Raw genomic sequence first — 20,451 nt, forward strand, 5'->3', positions numbered from 1 at the left:
AAAAGCCAACTACATCTACTCCTGAGGTGCTGACCTGTTGCAACCTCTACAACCACTGTGATTATTATTATCTGACCCTGCTGGTCATCTATGAACTTTTGAACATCTTGGCCATGTTCTGTTATAATCTCCACCCGGCACAGCCAGAAGAGAACTGGCTACCCCTCATAGCCTGGTTCCTCTCTAGGTTTCTTTCTAGGTTCCGGCCTTTCTAGGGACTTTTTCCTAGTCACCGTGCTTCTACACCTGCATTGCTTGCTGTTTGGGGTTTTAGGCTGGGTTTCTGTACAGCACTTTATGACATCAGCTGATGTAAGAAGGGCTTTATAAATACATTTGATTGACGAATGATTGATAGTTACCACAGCCACAAAGTCAAAATTGGCTCTATTTAAAAAATGTATTTATCGTTAGGGATAGGCATAGTTAGCAGTGTGGTTAAGGTTCAGATTACAGTTAGAGTTCGGTTTAAAATACAATGTTATGAAAATAAATTGTAGAAAAAGGCAGGGTAACTCTACCTACATGTATATATTACCTCAATTACCTTGACACCAGTGCCCCCTCACATTGACTCTGTACAGGTACCCACTGTATATAGCCTCGCTATTGTTATTTACTGCTGCTCTTTAATTATTTGTTATTCTTATCTCTTACTTTTTTGGGGGGTATTTTCTTAAAACTGCATTGTTGGTAATGGTCTTGTAAGTAAGCATTTCACTGTAAGGTCTACATCTGTTGTATTCGGCACATGTGACATACAATTTGATTTGATTTGGTGTATGACTTTGTGGCTGTGGTAACTAGTGAAGACCCGATATGCCATTATTGACTTGAATGGGGACGCCGGTTCTATTCGTTCTTATTTCTATGGTGTATATATCAGGTAATATGCGCATCAAATAAGTAGACAATATAATGAGGACATACATTTGATGTCGGAAGTTTACATACACCTTAGCCAAATACATTTAAACTCATTTTTTCACAGTTCCTGACATTTAATCCTAGTAAAAATTCCCTGTCTCAGGTCAGTTCGGATCACTACGTTATTTTAAGAATGTGAAATGTCAGAATAATAGAAGAGAGAATGATTTATTTCAGCTTTTATTTCTTTCATCACATTCCCAGTGGGTCAGAAGTTTACATACACTCAATTAGTATTTGGTAGCATTGCCTTTAAATTGTTTAACTTGTGTCAAATGTTTCAGGTAGCTTTCCACAAGCTTCCCACAATAAGTTGGGTGAATTTTGGCCCATTCCTCCTGACAGAGCTGGTGTAACTGAGTCAGGTTAATAGGCCTCCTTGCTCGCACACGCTTTTTCAGTTCTGCCCACAAATTTTCTATAGGATTGAGGTTAGGGCTTTGTGATGGCCACTCCAATACCTTGACTTTGTTGTCCATAAGCCATTTTTCCACAACTTTGGAAGTATGCTTGTGGTCATTGTCCATTTGGAAGACCCATTTGTGACCAAGCTTTAACTTCCTGACTGATGTCTTGAGATGTTGCTTCAATATATCCACATAATTTTCCTACCTCATGATGCCATCTATTTTGTGAAGTGCACCAGTCCCTCCTGCAGCAAAGCATCCCCACAACATGATGCTGCCACCCCCGTGCTTCACGGTTGGGATGGTGTTCTTCAGCTTGCAAGCCTCCCCCTTTTTCCTCCAAACATAACAATGGTCATTATGGCCAAACAGTTCTATTTTTGTTTAATCAGACCAGAGGACATTTCAACAAAAAGTGCAATCTTTGTCCCCATGTGCAGTTGCAATGTGCAGCAGTGGCTTCTTCCTTGCTGAGCAGCCCTTCAGATTATGTCGATATAGGACTCGTTTTACTTTGGAAATAGATACTTTTGTACCTGTTTCCTCCAGCATCTTCACAAGGTCCTTTGCTGTTGTTCTGGGATTGATTTGCACTTTTCGCACCAAAGTACATTCATCTCTAGGAGACAGAACATGTCTCCTTCCTGAGCGGTATGACAGCTGCGTGGTCTCATGATGTTTATACTTGCGTACTATTGTTTGTACAGATGAATGTGGTACCTTCAGGCGTGGAAATTGCTCCCAATGATGAACCAGACTTGTGGAGGTCTACCATTTTTTTTCTGAGGTCTTGGCTGATTTCTTTTGATTTTCCCATGATGTCAAGCAAAGAGGCACTGAGTTTGAAGGTACGCCTTGAAATACATCCACAGGTACACCTCCAATTGACTCAAATGATGTCAATTAGCCTATCAGAAGCTTCTAAAGCCATGACATCCTTTTCTGGAATTTTCCAAGCTGTTTGAAGGCACAGCCAACTTAGTGTATGTAAACTTCTGACCCACTGGAATTGTGATACTGTGAATTATAAGTGAAATAATCTGTCGGTAAACAATTGTTGGACAAATTACTTTTGTCATGCACAAAGTAGATGTCCTAACCGACTTGCCAAAACTATAGTTTGTTAACATGAAATTTGTGGAGTGGTTGAAAATCGAGTTTTAATGACTCGACAACATAAGTGTATGTAAACTTCCGACTTCAACTGTATTATATTAACACATTTCATAACTGTTTAGGCCTTCCTTTGAGTCAATATTAGTATTTAGGATTAGCCTAAAATAAGCCTAAATCTGCTACATATTGTGTGTCCGCATGCGGATATTATCGAATGGTCTTGCCAGAAGTTACTGCTTCCTGTCCATGTCAACAGCTTTGGCCTCTAACCCACACTTCAGCCCTCCAACATACATTTTATTAATTTAACAGACACTCTTATCCAGAGCGACTTACAGGAGAAATTAGGGTTAAGTGCAAAGGTACATGGACAGATTTTTCACCAAGTCGGCTCGGGGATTCGAACCAGCATGCACGCACACACTAATGTTTATCTGTGGTTGTGACTCACTCACACCTGGTCCAAAGTCACATCTCTAAAATATCAGCTAGTTTCATTTTCAGTGTGTGTGTGTGTGGGTGAGTGGTGGGTGGGTGGGTGGGGGGAGCTATAATTATGTAAAAGTGAGGCGAGTATCATGATGATTATAACGTGAAATGAGGCCCACCTTCCACCCATTGTCATCACACACACACACATCATCACACACGAACACACACAAATCTATTAGCCATTTACCTATGTCGGTGGGGGGTATACAGCTCCAATAACAACATATGAGAACCAATTCATGTCTGCCCTCCTGCCCACACGCACAGCAGGTTGTTTTAGGTGTGCTTGAATGGCCAACTGCACCATGGGAATTTACCCCATTTCACATTCAAGAGCATTAAGGTACAACTCCATCTCTCTTTTGCTCTCTCTCTGACACACACACATACACACACGTGCACACACCATAACACCACTCAATGAGAGAAACTAGTGAAGACTAGTAGTGAATAAAAATGTATTTAAATTAGGATTAGGCATAAAGTTAGCAGTGTGGTTAAGGTTAAGATTACGGTTAGAGTTAGGTTTAAAATGCAATTTTAAGAAGATACATTTTAGAAATAGGCAGGGTTTATGACTTTGTGGCTGTGGTAAATAGTGAAGACCCATTATGCCATCATTTACTTGAACGGGGATGCCTATTCTATTCATTCTTATTTCTATGGTGTGTATATCAGGTAATCTGCGCATCAAATAAGTAGCAAATATATTGAGGACATATTATATTAACACATTTTCATAACTGTTTAGGCCTTCCTTTGAGTCAGTATCAGCATGGACATGACTTGTGTTGTCAAGAGAAGCATTATTTCACCGTGCAAAGTTAGTAGCATTTAGGCTTAGCCTAAAATTAGCCTAAATCTGCTACATATTTTGTGTGTCAGCATGCGGATATTATCTAATGGACTTGCCAGAAGTTACTGCTTCCTGTCCATGTCAACAGCTTTGGCCTCTAACCCACACTTCAGCCCTCCAACATACATTTTAGTCATTTAACAGACACACTTATCCAGAGCGACTTACAGGAGAAATTAGGGTTAAGTGCGTTGCTCAAGGGTACATGGACAGATTTTCACCAAGTCGGCTCGGGGATTCGAACCAGCATTCACAAACTCCCACACACACACGCACGCGCACGCATGTGAGCGCTAACGTTTTTCTGTTGTTGTGACTCACTCACACCTGGTTCAAAATCACATGTCTAAAATATCAGCTAGTTTCATTTTCAGTGTGTGTGGGGGGGGGGGGGGGGCTGTGACTGTGTAATAGTGAGGGGAGTATCATGATGATTATAACGTGATATGAGGCCCACCGACCACCCATCGTCATCACACACACACACACACACATCATCACACACGAACACACACAAATCTATTAGCCATTTACCTATGTCGGTGGGGGGTATACAGCTCCAATAACAACATATGAGAACCAATTCATGTCTGCCCTCCTGCCCACACGCACAGCAGGTTGTTTTAGGTGCGCTTGAATGGCCAACTGCACTATGGGAATGTACCCCATTTCACATTCAAGAGCGTTAAGGTACAACTCCATCTCTCTTTTGCTCTCTCTCTGACACACACACGTGCACACACCATAACACCACTCAATGAGAGAAACTAGTGAAGACTAATATAATGTTTTTGTACATTTTATTACAAACATGTTGAGCCATAAAAAAGCATACATAAATACCATAACAACAGTGAATGGTGACAAAGCAAAAACTATTTACCTCAAAAATCTCAGGACATTAGAAAGAACGACTGACCAGCAGACTTCTCCTTACTCTCTCTCACACACACACACACACACACACACACACACACACACACACACACACACACACACACACACACACACACACACACACACACACACACACACACACACACACACACACACACACACACACACACACACACACACACACACACATAATATTAGGCTTTAGCCTATTGTCTCTGTTAACTGGAGTGCAGACTAGATGACTCTGACTCTGTCGTTGTGGATGTCAGGGCGCCTGTTCGTCTACGTGGAACAATCTTCAGGCTGGAGGTGCGTGTAAGTGTGAGGGCACGGCGAGCAGAACTCTTGAACCCCACTCCAAGGAACGCATAGAGCAGCGGATTCAAGCAGCAGTGAGCGTACGCCATTGGTTCAGACACCGCTAACCACACCCCCAGGCCTGACTCCAGCGTACAGCCTCGAGGGATCAGCTCCAAGCGGAGGAGCGCATCCACGGCAATGCCAATGCAGTACGGCAGCCAGCAGAGGAAGAAACAGAGAACCAGAGCTACAGTGGTCCGCACCGCCCTCCTCTTCTGTCTCTGGCCACCCAACGGCCCCCGGGTCAGCCTGGACACAATCACGCAGTAACACACCAGCAGCACCAGGCCCGGCACCACCAGCCCCACCAGCACAGTCTGTAGGTGGAACAGGGACACCCACAGTGGGGCGTTCTCCGGCGGGTAGAGCCTCGTGCACACCATCTCCCCCTCCCCTGCCTCCTGGGTCCGAGCGAACACCATGTCAGGGATGGCCAGGAGACCAGCAGGCAGCCAAGCGCCAGCGTACACCAGCCTGCGTGCCAGCAGCTGCCGGGTGTGTGTGGTGCTGGTTACCGTGGCTTTTACCACTGCAAGGTAGCGGTCCAGACTGATGAAGGCTAGGATCAGCACACTGCCGTATAGGTTCACTGTGTAGATGACGTGCACGCCCACGCACATGACCGCTCCGACGCGCCAGTCCCCGAGCGCAGCATCTACAGCCCAGAAGGGCAGTGCCAGAACGAAGAGCAGGTCGGCAGCGGAGAGGTGCAGCCGGTAGCGGTCCGTTAGGCTTAGACGGGCCTTCCGCTGGCAGCCCAGTACGAAAACCACCAGGCCGTTCCCAGTGATCCCCAGGGTGAAGATGAAACCGTACACCACCGGGAGGAAGATACGCTGCACACTTGGGCTCAGCAGCTCACGGTCACACGGCTCCTCAAATCCAGTGCCGAAATCCCCCAAGCCAGAACCAAAACCGGAACTTGTGTCATTGTAGTCATAATCCGATTCTGATATCACAAAGTGCTTCAGAGAGAGGAAGAAAGAGAGGATAATTGAGTAAACTTGCAAATACATGTGCAAAACTCTAAGAATCTGATACAATCTGATAAGTGAATAACATGATAACTGAGATAAATGTTCCAGTAATATAAAGTGCCATAAAAGTTTGTTAACATGGTCTAAATACTGAATGAAACCGTACCTCATAATAGGACATGATGGAGCCAGCTTACTCTCCGTTCTTTACAGCCCTTTTCTCTTTTTCTTCTCAGAGTGGAGTATAGTTTTGTACCCGGTGAGTTTAAATAGCCGGTGAGGCGTGCCAACACCGCTCCCTCACTTGCTCCACCCTCAACCCACACGCACACACACACATCTGTGTCCCGTGGAAACGCTTTTCCTGTTTTCGAGGTGTCAGGTGCTGAAAGTGGCACAGGATATTGAGTGTGTGTGTGTCTGTGTGCCTTTGTTTATTGTTTAGGCTCCTAACATCAAATCTGTGAGAATAATATTGTTGGCAATAGCATGATGATATAACACTGTTGTCTAATTGACAGTCAACCAAAGTAAAGAGGAAATGTTTTAAACACATTCTCACTGTACAGATGTAGTGTATGTGTATATGGGGGTACAGCTGCACTGTGTTTGTGTGTGTGCGTGCATGTGTGTGTGTGTAAGAGAGATAAACAGAGAGAGGGAGAAATAGAGAACTGTTTTAGTGTTGCACCTCTTAGTCCCTTTTACACAGAGCTGAACAGTCCTCCATGAGTAGCCAGAGTTTCGGCTCTGTGAGAGAATTCTCAGTGCGTCAGTGGTGGGAAAAGTACCCAATTGTCATACTTGAGTAAAAATAAAGATACATTAATAGAAAATGACTCAGTGAAAGTTACCCAGTAAAAGTTACTCAGTAAAATATTACTTGAGTAAAAGTCTAAAAATATTTGGTTTTAAATATACTTAAATATCAAAAGTAAATGTAATTGAAAAAATGTACTGATGTATCAAAAGTAAAAGTATAAATAATTTCAAATTCCTTATATTAAGCAAACCAGACAGCACCATTTTCTAGTTTTAGAAATGTACGGATAGCCAGGGGCACACTCCAACACTCAGACATAATTTACAAACAAAGCATTTGTGTTTAGTGAGTCTGCCAGATCAGAGGCAGTAGGGATGACCAGGGATGTTCTTTTTATAAGTGCGTGAATTGGACCATTTTCCTGTCCTGCTAAGCATTCAAAATGTAACAAGTACTTTTAGGTGTCAGGGAAAATGTATGGAGTAAAAAGTACATTATTTTCTTTAGGAATGTAGTAAAAGTAAAAGTTTTCAAAAATAAAAATAGTGAAGTGAAGTACAGATACAAAAGAATGATTTAAGTAGTACTTTACACCCCTGATTGCGTGTGTGTGATATTATAGTCATGAATGTCACATGCTTATCTCCTCCCATTCTCGGTTCAGTTAAATACCTGCTGGTCTCCCACAGGTCCTTTCACACTAAACGAACACTGTGTCTTATTACCGTGTTGTCTCTCAGTGCGCCAGTCTATGCTCCACATGCTCAACTAAAGATTGGCGCGAGATCTGGAGGCGCAGGGGGCCTTTGCTGCATTCTGGGTGCTCAGTCTACCCACAGCCAGTGTGTGAATTGTGTACAGCAGGGATCATCAACTAGATTCAGCCACGGCAGATTATTTATTGAGCGGATATTAGGGGGCCGGACTATAATTACAAATAATTTGTAGACTGCAAATTGACCGCAAGAATCCCAAACAGATGTAATGTTTGACTAAAACATAATCATTTCAAACCTTGCCTACATTTCTATACAATCACATCTCTCTTTATGATGCGTGTGAATAATTAGGAACACATTTTCAAAAATAAAATCACTTGGAGCTGATTTCCTGGTGTTTTTATAGTCTTTTATGTCCAACAATGAAAATTGCACACAAAAAATAATATATATACAGCGCATTGGGAAAGTATTCAGACCCCATGACTTTTTCCACATTTTGTTGCATTACAGCCTTATTTATAAAAATAAAAAAATGTTTTAACCTTTGTAAAGAACAAATTCTTAATTAGCGCAAACTGGCTCTAAACAGAATAGAAAGAGTATTGGGAGGTCCCGGTGCACAACTGAGCAAGAGGACAAGTACATTAGAGTGTCTAGTTTGAGAAACAGACGCCTCACAAGTCCTCAACTGTCAGCTTCATTAAATACTACCCACAAAACACTAGTCTCAACATCAACAGTGAAGAGGCGATTCTGGTTAGAGCCAGTTTGCGCATTTCTGTGAAGGGAGTAGTACACAGCGTTGTACGAGATCTTCTATTTCTTGGCAATTTCTCACATGGAATAGCCTTCATTTCTCAGAACAAGAATAGACTGACGACTTTCAGAAGAAAGTCCTTTGTTTCTGGCCATTTTGAGCCTGTAATTGAACCCACACATTTTGATGCTCCAGATACTCAACTAGTCTAAAGAAGTCGTATTGCTTCTTTAATCAGCACAACCGTTTTCAGCTGTGATAACATAATTGCAAAAGGGTTTTCTAATGATCAATTAGCCTTTTAAAATGATAATCTTGGATTAGCTAACACAACGTGCCATTGGAACAGAGGAGTGACGGTTGCTGATAATGGGCTTCTTTCTGTATGCCTATGTAGATATTGTCACGCCCTGACCTTAGAGAGCCTTTATATGTCTCTAGTTGGTTTGGTCAGGGTGTGATTTGGGGTGGGCATTCTATGTTTTGTTTTCTATGTTTCTTTATTTCTATGTTTTGGCCGGGTATGGTTCTCAATCAGGGACAGCTGTCTATCGTTGTCTCTGATTGGGAATCATACTTAGGCAGCCCTTTTTCCCTCCTTTCAGTGTGGGTAGTTAACTTTGTTTGTGGCACTTAGCCCTGTAGGCTTCACGGTTGTTTTCTTCGTTTGTTGTTTTGTTGGCATCATTTTCTAAAATAAAAGGAATATGTACGCTCACCACGCTGCACTTTGGTCTCCTTCCAACGACGGCCGTGACAGATATTTCATAAACAATCTGCCGTTTCCAGCTACAATAGTCATTTACAACATAAAACAATGTCTACACTGTATTTCTGATTAATTTGATGTTTTTTAATGGACAAAAAAATGTGCTTTTCTTTCAAAAACTAGGACATTTCAAAGTGACCCCAAACTTTTGAACGGTAGTGTATATGTAAAATATATTTATCCTCCAAAGAAGGGGAGTGGTGGAGGGGTACAAAAAAAAGTTATTTACAATGACTGCCTACCCCGGCGGCGCTGGGCCAATTGTTGCGCCGCTCTATGGGACTCTCAATCACAGCCAGTTGTGATACAGCCTGGAATTGAACCAGGGTCTGTAGTGGCACCTCTAGCACTGAGATGCAGTGCCTTAGACCGCTGCGCTACTCAGGAGCCAGAGTTAACATGGTCTTCTTCTAAAATTGATTAAATAAAAATAAAAAATTCCCTCATCAATCAACACACAATGCCCCATAATGACAAAGCAAAAACAGGTTTTTAGAAATGTTTTCAAATGTATTAAAAATAAAACAGAAATACCTTATTTACATAAGTATTCAGACCCTTTGCTATGACACTCGAAATTGAGCTTAGGTCCTGTTTCCATTGATTATCCTTGAGATGTTTCTAAATCTTGACTGGAGTCCACCAGTGGTAAATTCAATTGATTGAAAATGATCTGGAAAGGCAAACACCTGTCAGTAAAAGGCACATCACAGCCCGCTTGGAGTTTGATAAAAAGCACCTAAAGACTCTCAGACCATGAGAAACAAGATTCTCTGATCTGATGAAACCAAGATTGAAATCTTTGGCCTGAATAACAAGTGTCACGTCTGGAGGAAACCTGGCACCATCCCTATGGTGAAGCATGGTGGTGGCAGCATCATGCTGTGAGGATGTTTTTCAGCGGGAGGGACTGGGAGACTAGTCAGGATTGAGGGCAAGATGAACGGAGCAAAGTACAGAAAGATCCTTGATAAAAACCTGCTCCAGAGCGCTCAGGACCTCAGACTGGGGCGAAGGTTCACCTTCCAACAGGAAAACGATCCTAAGTGCACAGCCAAGACAATGCAGGAATGGCTTTGGGACAAGTCTCTGAATGTCCTTGAGTGGCCCAGCCAGAGCCCGGACTTGAACCCGATCGAACACCTGTGGAGAGACCTGAAAATAACTGTGCAGCGACGCTCCCCATCCAACCGGACAGAGCTTGAGAGTATCTGCAGAGAAGAATGTGAGAATCTCCTCAAATACAGGTGTGCCAAGCTTGTAGCTTCATACCCAAGAAGACACAAGGCTGTAATCGCTGCCAAAGCTGCTTCAACAAAGAACTGAGTAAAGGGTCTGAATTCTTACAGTTGAAGTCGGAAGTTTACATACACTTAGGTTGGAGTCATTAAAACTCGTTTTTCAACAATTCCACAAATTTCTTGTTAACAAACTATAGTTTTTGCAAGTCGGTTAGGACATCTACTTTGTGCATGACACAAGTAATTTTCCAACAATTGTTTACAGATTAATTGTTTATTTCACTTATAATTCACTGTATCACAATTCCAGTGGGTCAGAAGTTTACATACACTAAGTTGACTGTGCCTTTAAACAGCTTGGAAAATTCCAGAAAAGGATGTCATGGCTTTAGAAGCTTCTGATAGGCTAATTGACATCATTTGAGTCAATTGGAGGTGTACCTGTGGATGTATTTCAAGGCCTACCTTCAAACTCAGTGCCTCTTTGCTTGACATCATGGGAAATTCAAAGAAATCAGCCAAGACCTCAGAAAAAATTTGTAGACCTCCACAAGTCTGGTTCATCCTTGAGGGCAATTTCCTAACGCCTGACGGTACCACGTTCATCTGTACAAACAATAGTACGCAAGTATAAACACCATGTCCGTCATACCACTTAGGAAGGAGACCCGTTCTGTCTCCTAGAGATTAACGTACTTTGGTGCGAAAAGTGCAAATCAATCCCAGAACAACAGCAAAGGACCTTGTGAAGATGCTGGAGGAAACAGGTACAAAAGTATCTATATCCACAGTTAAACGAGTCCTATATCGACATAACCTGAAAGGTTGCTCAGCAAGGAAGAAGCCACTGCTTCAAAACGACCATAACAAAAGCCAGACTACGGTTTGTAACTGCACATGGGGACAAAGATCGTACTTTTTGGAGAAATGTCCTCTAGTCTGATGAAACAAAAATAGAACTGTTTGGCCATAATGACCATCGTTATGTTTGGAGGAAAAAGGGGGAGGCTTGCACACCATCACAACCGTGAAGCATGGGGGTGGCAGCATCATGTTGGTGGGGGTGTTTTGCTGCAGGAGAGACTGGTGCACTTCACAAAATAGATGGCATCATGAGGACGGAAAATTATGTGGATATATTGAAGCAACATCTCAAGACATCAGTCAGGAAGTTAAAGCTTGGTCGCAAATGGGTCTTCCAAATGGACAATGAGTCCAAGCAAACTTCCAAGGTTGTGGAAAAATGGTTTAAGGGCAACAAAGTCAAGGTATTGGAGTGGCCATCACAAAGCCCTGACCTCAATCCTATAGAAAATTTGTGGGCAGAACTGAAAAAGCGTGTGAGAGCAAAGAGGCCTATAAACCTGACTCAGTTACACCAGCTCTGTCTGGAGGAATGGGCTAAAATTCACCCAACTTATTGTGGGAAGCTTGTGGAAGGCTACCTGAAACATTTGACCCAAGTTAAATAATTTAAAGACAATGCTACTAAATACTAATTGAGTGTATGTAAACTTCTGACCCACTGGGAATGTGACGAAAGAAATAAAAGCTGAAATTAATCATTCTCTCTACTATTATTCTGACATTTCACATTCTTAAAATAAAGTGGTGGTCCTGACTGACCTAAGACAGGGAATTTTTACTAGGATTAAATGTCAGGAATTGTGAAAAACTGAGTTTAATGTATTTGGCTAAGGTGTATGAAAACTTTCGACTTCAACTGTATGTAAATGTGATATTTCAGATTATTTTTTATTTTTTTTATTCTAAAAATTCTAAAAACCTGTTTTTGCTTTGCCATCATAGGGTATTGTGTGTAGATTGATGAGTAAAAAAACGATTTAATCAATTTTAGAATAAGGCTGTAACGTAACAAAATGTGGAAAAAGTCAAGGGGTCTGAATACTTTCAGAAGGCACTGTATCTATATAATGTATATTTTTTGCTCAGAAAACTTTGGGGATGGACAAATAAAACCACCCGTGGGCCACCAGTTGCGGAACCCTGGTGTGTGTTTGCGGTGTAAACAGTGTGTGTGTGTGTGTGACGTTCGTTACAGGGGAGCCATATCCTGTACAGACATAGACTCAGACAACACTGACTGATGTCACCTTACTGTTCTCTCTCACCCTTAACCCCACTCTCTCTAACTTTCTACACCCTCACACATCTTTCCTTTCCTCATCCTATATACTCTCTCTCTCTCTCTCTCTCTCTCTCTCTCTCTCTCTCTCTCTCTCTCGCTCTCTCTCTCCTCTCCCTTTCATCACCCATACTGACTCTCACTCTCCTCTCCTCCTCAGAGGCCTAATTAAAGACCTTCTGTACTTATCTTCCCACTTTGCAGCTACTCTCATTTCTCATGTACAGTGGCTTGCGAAATTAACCCCCCTTGGCGTTTTTCCTATTTTGTTGCCTTACAACCTGTAATAAAAAAATATTTTTGGGGGGGTTTATATCATTTGATTTACACAACATGCCTACCACTTTTTGTGAAACAAACAAGAAATAAGACAAAAAAACAGAAAACTTGAGCGTGCATAACTATTCATCCCCCAAAAGTCAATACTTTGTAGAGCCACCTTTTGCAGCAATTACAGCTGCAAGTCTCTTGGGGTATGTCTCTATAAGCTTGGCACATCTAGCCACTGGGATTTTTGCCCATTCTTCAAGGCTAAACTGATCCAGCTCCTTCAAGTTGGATGGGTTCCGCTGGTGTCACGACTTCCGCCGAAGTCGGTCCCTCTCCTTGTTCGGCCGGCGTTCGGCGGTCGACGTCACCGGCCTTCTAGCCATCGCTGATCCACTTTTCATTTTCCATTTGTTTTGTCTTTGTTTTACACACCTGGTTTCAATCCCCTAATTACTTGTTCATTATTTAACCCTCTGTTCCCCCATGGGTTTTTGTGAGTGATTGTTTGTATGTAGGAAGGTCCGTTAATGTGGGCTCTGTTTTTGTATTGCATTTATTTATGTTGAGTAAAATCCATTTATTTACTCATATCTGCTGTCCTGCGCTTGACTCCTATACACCAGCTACACACAGACTTCCTTACAGCTGGTATACGGAAATCTTTAAGTCATACCACAGATTCTCAATTGGATTGAGGTCTGGGCTTTGACTAGGCCATTCCAAGGCATTTAAATGTTTCCCCTTAAACCACTCGAGTGTTGCTTTAGCAGTATACTTAGGGTCATTGTCCTGCTGGAAGGTGAACCTCCGTCCCAGTCTCAAATATCTGGAAGACAAACAGGTTTCCCTCAAGAATTTCCCTATATTTAGCACCATCCATCATTCCTTCAATTCTGACCAGCTTCCCAGTCCCTGCTGATGAAAAACATCCCCACAGCATGATGCTGCCACCACCATGCTTCACTGTGGGGATGGTATTCTCGGGGTGATGGGAGGTGTTGGGTTTGCGCCAGACATAGCATTTTCCTTGAAGGCCAAAAATATCAATTTTAGTCTCATCTGACCAGAGTACCTTGTTCCCTAAGTTTGGGGAGTCTCCCACATGCCTTTTGGCAAACACCACACGTGTTTGCTTCTTTTTTTCTTTAAGCAATGGCTTTTTTCTGGCCACTCTTCCGTAAAGCCCAGCTCTGTGGAGTGTACGGCTTAAAGTGGTCCTATGGACAGATACTCCAATCTCGGCAGCTCCTTCAGGGTTATCTTTGGTCTCTTTGTTGCCTCTCTGATTAATGCCCTCCTTGCCTGGTCCGTGAGTTTTGGCAGGTTTGTTGTAGGTTTGTTGTGGTGCCATATTCTTTCCATGTTTTAATAATGGATTTAATGGATTTAATAGTTTACAATGTAGTTGCACAGGTCAATCTTTTTTTGTAATCAAGGTGACAGACAGTGACACATTCAATACCACCTTCAACACTCTTATCTGCATCTAGCTGATCTAGGGTGTAATCATTAGTCCAACAATTGCAAACAAGAGTTTCTATTGGACAAATTCAGGTATGTTTATCCTCATTTCGTTCCGTTTGCTTCCGTTTAAGAAACGATTTCAACAGAATCAGCACATCGAATACACCCCTGATCACACGCTAACACAGTTCACTTTCATAGCAGCCACATACAAATAGCATGATCAATTTGCTCGTTTCCATTATTTTTCGAAAACTATGCGCTCTCCTCCTCTCTCACCTTTTCCCTTCGCTTGTGGACTTCAGTGCACAAACCAAACCTTCATATCATAACCGCTAACCGCTACACACAGCTTATATCGTTGTCACTATATTAGCTAGCTAACATCATAGTCAACATAGCAAAAAGAACTAACGCATTAGTAAACCCGCTACAACGATGCAGTACAGCGTACAATCAGCTAACGGGTTAGGAGTTACATCGGCGGGCCCTGGTGGCAAAAAATGAATAAAGACAAAAGCCTACCTTGACTTGGAAGAATTCCAGTTTTGGATAGCCATATCCAGCTAGCTAACATTGTATCCCTCTGTTTGAGCCGGGTGTTTAGTAGGCTAAACTAGCTAGCTGCATTGGCTAGGTAAGTAAGTGAAAGTGAAAAAAATACTATGAAATATAACTATCTCTTTCTCTCTCTCTCGCTCTTGCTTCTCCTTCATTTTTGAAGAAATGTGTTTGTTCACAACTTTTCAACTATTGTCTTTCTCTCTCTTTGAGTCAAGTACTCACCACATTTTATGGACTGCAGTGCTAGCTAGCTGTAGATTATGCTTTCAGTACCAGATTCATTCTCTGATCCTTTGATTGGGTGGACAAAATGTCAGTTCATGTTGCAAGAGCTCTGATAGGTATGAGGATATCCTCCGGGAGTTGTCATAATTACTTTGACTATGGAAGGGGGTGAGAACCATGAGCCTCCTATGTTTTGTGTTGAAGTTAATGTACCCAGAGGAGGAAGGAAATTACACAACATGTACAAAAGTATGTCGACAACTGCTCGTTGAACATCTCATTCCAAAATCATGGGCGTTAATATGGAGTTGGTACCCCCTTTGCTGCTATAACAGCCTCCACTCTTTTGGGAAAGATTTCCACGAGATGTTTGAACATTGCTGTGGGGACTTGCTTGAAAGATGGCGCAGGAGGGGATGGTTGCAGTTTTATGGGGTCTTAACCAACCGCGCTATTTTGTTTGTTTTTTTGCAATGTTTTTAACTTACTTTGTACATAATGTTGCTGCTACCGTCTCTTATGACTGAAAAGATCTTCTGGACATCAGAACAGCGATTACTCACCTTGAACTGGACGAATAATTCTTTAATGAGTCGGCCGAGAGGGATTTACTCAGGACACCTGAACAGGCCCTCATCCCTGTCATTTGCAGGAGAAAGAGACGGAGGTTTCGCAGAAGGCGATCGGGGTGCCTTGTGAGGATCCGGCGACAAGTGGCTAATCGTCCTTTGCCATCGTAACTATTGGCCAATGTACAATCGCTTGATAATAAAGTGGATGAACTACAAGCACATATATCCTACCAACGGGACATTAAAAACTGTAATATCTTATGTTTCACCGAGACATGGCTGAACGACGACATGAATAACATACAGCTGGCGGGTTATACACTGTATCGGCAGGATAGAACAGCAGCCTCTGGTAAGACAAGGAGTGGCAGGTCTATGTATATTTGTAAAAAAACAGCTGGTTAACAATATCTAAGGAAGTCTCAAGGTTTTGCTAGCCTGTGATAGTATGGTCTACAGCTTGTCATGAGATACTCTATCTACCGAGAGAGTTTTCATCAATATTCTTCGTAGCTGTCTATTTACCACCACAAACCGATGCTGGCACTAAGACTGCACTCAATGAGCTGTATACGGCCATAAGCAAACAGGAAAACGCTAATCCAGAGTCGGCACTCCTAGTGGCCGGGGATTTTAATGCAGGGAAACTTAAATCCGTTTAACCTAATTTCTACGGGCATGTTAAATGTGCAACCAGAGGGGAAAAAAACTCTAGACCACCTTTACTCCACACACAGAGACGCGTACAAAGCTCTCCCTCGCCCTCCATTTGGCAAATCTGACCATAATTCTATCCTCCTGATTCCTGCTTACAAGCAAAAATTAAAGCAGGAAGCACTAGTGACTCGGTCTATAAAAAAGTGGTCAGATGAAGCAGCTAAGCTAGAGGAATGTTTTGCTAGCACAAACTGGAATATGTTTTGGGATTCCTCTGATGGCATTGAGGAGTACATCACATCAGTCACTGACTTCATCAATAAGTGCATCGATGACGTCGTCCCCACAATGACTGAACGTACATACCCCAACCAGAAGCCATGGATTACAGGCAACATCGCACTGAGCTAAAGGGTAGAGCTGCCGCTTTCAAGGAGCGGGACTCTGACCCGGAAACTTATAATAAATCCCGCTATGCCCTCCGACAAACCATCAAACAGCAAAGCGTCAATACAGGACTAAGATTGAATTGTACTACACCGGCTCCGACGCTCGTCGGATGTGGCAGGGCTTGCAAACTATTACAGACTACAAAAGGAAGCACAGCCAAGAGCTGCCTAGTGACACAAGCCTACCAGACAAGCTAAATTACTTCTATGCTCAATTCGATGCAAGTGACACTGAAACATGCATGAGCGTAAGACATGTGAGTAAGTAAGACATGTGAGTAAGACCTTTATACAGGTCAACATTCACAAGGCCACAGGGCCAGACGGATTACCAGGATGTGTACTCCGAGCATGCTCTGACCAACTGGCAAGTGTCTTCACTGACATTTTCAACCTCTCCCTGTCTGAGTCTGTAATACCAACATGTTTCAAGCAGACCACCATAGTCCCCTCCCGAAGAACACTAAGGTAACCTACCTAAATGACTAACGACCCGTAGCACTCACATCTGTAGCCATGAAGTGCTTTGAAAGGCTGGTCATGGCTCACATCAACACCATTATCCCAGAAACCCTAGACCCACTCCAATTTGCATACCGCCCCATCAGATCCACAGATGATGCAATCTCTATTGCACACCACACTGCCCTTTCACACGTGGACAAAAGGAACAGCTATGTGAGAATGCTATTCATTGACTACAGCTCAGCTTTCATCACCCTAGTGCCCTCAAAGCTCATCACTAAGCTAAGGACCCTGGGACTCAGCACCTCCCTCTGCAACTGGATCCTGGACTTCCTGACGGCCACCCCCAGGTGGTAAGAGTAGGTAACAACACATCCGCCACGCTGATCCTCAACATGGGGACCCCTCAGGGGTGTGTGCTTAGTGCCCTCCTGTACTCCCTGTTCACTCATGACTGCACGGCCAGGCATGACTCCAACACCATCATTAAGTTTGCAGATGACACAACAGTGGTAGGCCTGATCACCGACAAAGGCGAGACAGCCTATAGGGAGGAGGTCAGAGACCTGACCGTGTGCTGCAAGGACAACAAACTCTCCCTCAACGTGATCAAGACAAAGAAGATGATTGTGGACTACAGGAAAAGGAGGACCGAGCACGTCCCCATTCTCATCGACAGGGCTGTAGAGGAGCAGGTTGAGAGCTTCAAGTTCCTTGGCATCCACATCACCAAGAAACTAACATGGTCCAAGCACACCAAGACATTCGTGAAGAGGGCACAACAAAACCTAATACCCCTCAGGAGACTTGGCATGGGTCCTCAGATCCTCAAAATGTTCTGCAGCTGCACCATCGAGAGCATCCTGATGGGTTGCATCACAGCCTGGTACGGCAACTGCTCGTCCTCTGACCGCAAGGCACTACAAAGGGTAGTGTGTACGGCCCAGTACATGACTGGGCCAGGCTTCCTGCCATCCAGGACCTCTATACCAGGCGGTGTCAGAGGAAGGCCCTAAAAATTGTCATAGACTCCAGCCAGCCTAGTCATAGACTGTTCTCTCTGCTACCTCATGGCAAGCGGTACTGGAGCGCCAAGTCTAGGTCCAAGACGCTTCTTAACAGGTTCTACCCCCAAGCCATAAGACTCCTGAACATCTAATCAAATGGCTGCCCAGACTATTTGGATTGCTCTTTTACACTGCTGCTACTCTCTGTTATTATCTATGCATAGTCACTTTAATAACTCTACGTACATGTACATATTACCTCAATTACCTTGACTAACCGGTTCCCCCGCACATTGACTCTGTTCCGGTACCCCCTGTATATAGCCTCGCTATTGTTATTTTACTGCTGCTCTTAATTATTTGTTACTTTTATTTATTTATTTATTGTTGGTATTTTTCTTAAAACTGAATTGTTGGTTAAGGGCTTGTAAGTAAGGTCTACACCTATTGTATTCGGCGCATGTGACAAATCAAATTTTATTTGCCTCCATTCAGCCACAAGAACATTAGTGAGGTCGGGCACTGATGTTGGGCGATTAGGCCTGGCTTGCAGTCGGCCATCCAATTCATCCCAAAGGTGTTCGATGGGGTTGAGGTCAGGGCTCTGTGCAGGCCAGTCAAGTTCTTCCACACCGATCTTGACAAACCATTTCTGTATGGACCTTGTTTTGTGCACGGGGGCATTTTCATGCTGAAACACGAAAGGGCCTTGCACAAAGTAGAAACACGGAATCGTCTAGAATGTCATTGTATGCTGTAGCGTTAAGATTATTTCGGGGCCAAGCCCGAACCATGAAAAACAGCCCAAGACCATTATTCCTCCCCCACCAAACTTTAAAGTTGGCACTATGCATTGGGGAAGGTAGCGTTCTCCTGGCATCCGCCAAACCCAGACTCGTCCATCGGACTGCCAGATGGGGAAGAGTGATTCATCACTCCGGAGAACACATTTCCACTGCTCCAGAGTCCAATGGCGGCGAGCTTTACACCACTCCAGCAGACACTTTGCATTGCGCATCGTGATCTTAGGCTTTTGTGCGCTGTTCGGCCATGGAAACCCACTTCATGAAGCTCCTGATGAACAGTTCTTGTGCTGACGTTGCTTCCAGTTTGGAACTCGGTAGTGAGTGTTGCAACCAAGGACAGACGATTTTTACGCGCTACGTGCTTCAGCACTCAGTGCTCCCGTTCTGTGAGCTTGTGTGGCCTACCACTTCGCGGCTGAGACGTTGCTGCTCCTAGACGTTGCCACTTCACAATAACAGCACTTACAGTTGACTGGGGAAGCTCTAGCAGGGCAGAAATGTTATGAACTGACTTGTTGGAAAGGTGGCATCCTATGACAGGCCACGTTGTAAGTCACTGAGATCTTCAGTACAGGCCATTCTACTGCCAATGTTTGTTGCATCGCTGTGTTCTCGGTTTTATACACCTGTCAGCAACGGGTGTGGCTGAAATAGCCGAATCCACTCATTTGAAGGGGTGTCCACATACTTTTGAACCATGTAGTGTATCTGTCCTCCAGCTACAGTATGGTGCTACCTTACAGAGTGTTGTTGAGACTACTGTAGACCTTCATCGCAAAATAGTGTTTTAATAAATGATTTGGTGTCATGTGAATATAGTATAGTTTTATCAAAAAATTATAACTTTTTGTTTCACTATTTTAATTTTTATGAAATTCTCTGAGGAGGATGGTCCTCCCCTTCCTCCTCTGAGGAGCCTCCACTGTTTGATAGTTATCAGGCCTTATTACACAGCTATGAAAGCCACCATAGTAAGGACTCAGGCCAACAAAACTTACAGTATAGGGGCATAAACAGTAAAATGCAGCAAAACACACACTCAGAGGCGAGCAGGTGTTTCTGGTCAAACAGGGTTACCATGGATCCTGTTCCCACAGCTCCATCCTTTCAGCTGTGTTAATTAAAGACCCCCCCCCCCAAAAAAAAAAAAAAAAAAACACACACACACACCAGCAGAACAGAACAGAGGAGCAAGAAAATAGTCTTTCTGCGCATTAGCAGGATGTTGGTGTAAAATAAAGGTAGAAAGAAACACAGTAGGGAACAATAGGTCTCACAGTACTGCTACTACCGCTGCTGCTGCTATTGCAGTCTCAAACAGTTTGAACTTTGACCCAAGTATGTTATTTGGGAAGAGAGGTGGTCGGTGGGTGACAAGAAGAGTCCATTTTCCCAGGCCCTTTCAAGCACTCCCCACACACACACACACACACACACACACACACACACACACACACACACACACACACACACACACACACACACACACACACACACACACACACACACACACACACACACACACACACACACACACACACA

General features: G+C 43.4%; 1 protein-coding gene across 1 annotated transcript; it reads right to left on the bottom strand.

Moving 5' to 3' along the window:
- Positions 1-4,855: 4,855 nt before the first annotated feature.
- LOC120055635 (C-X-C chemokine receptor type 4-like) lies at positions 4,856-6,261 on the bottom strand. Its single transcript, XM_039003524.1, has 2 exons — positions 6,199-6,261; positions 4,856-6,020 (listed from the first exon to the last, which is right to left on the bottom strand). The coding sequence occupies exons 1-2, from the start codon at positions 6,211-6,213 to the stop codon at positions 4,914-4,916; spliced, it is 1,122 nt and encodes a 373-aa protein (XP_038859452.1). The 5' UTR covers positions 6,214-6,261; the 3' UTR covers positions 4,856-4,913.
- Between the last annotated feature and the right edge of the window lie 14,190 nt (positions 6,262-20,451).

The sequence above is a fragment of the Salvelinus namaycush genome, chromosome 11, assembly GCF_016432855.1.
Source record: "Salvelinus namaycush isolate Seneca chromosome 11, SaNama_1.0, whole genome shotgun sequence".
NCBI classification, from domain to species: domain Eukaryota; kingdom Metazoa; phylum Chordata; class Actinopteri; order Salmoniformes; family Salmonidae; genus Salvelinus; species Salvelinus namaycush.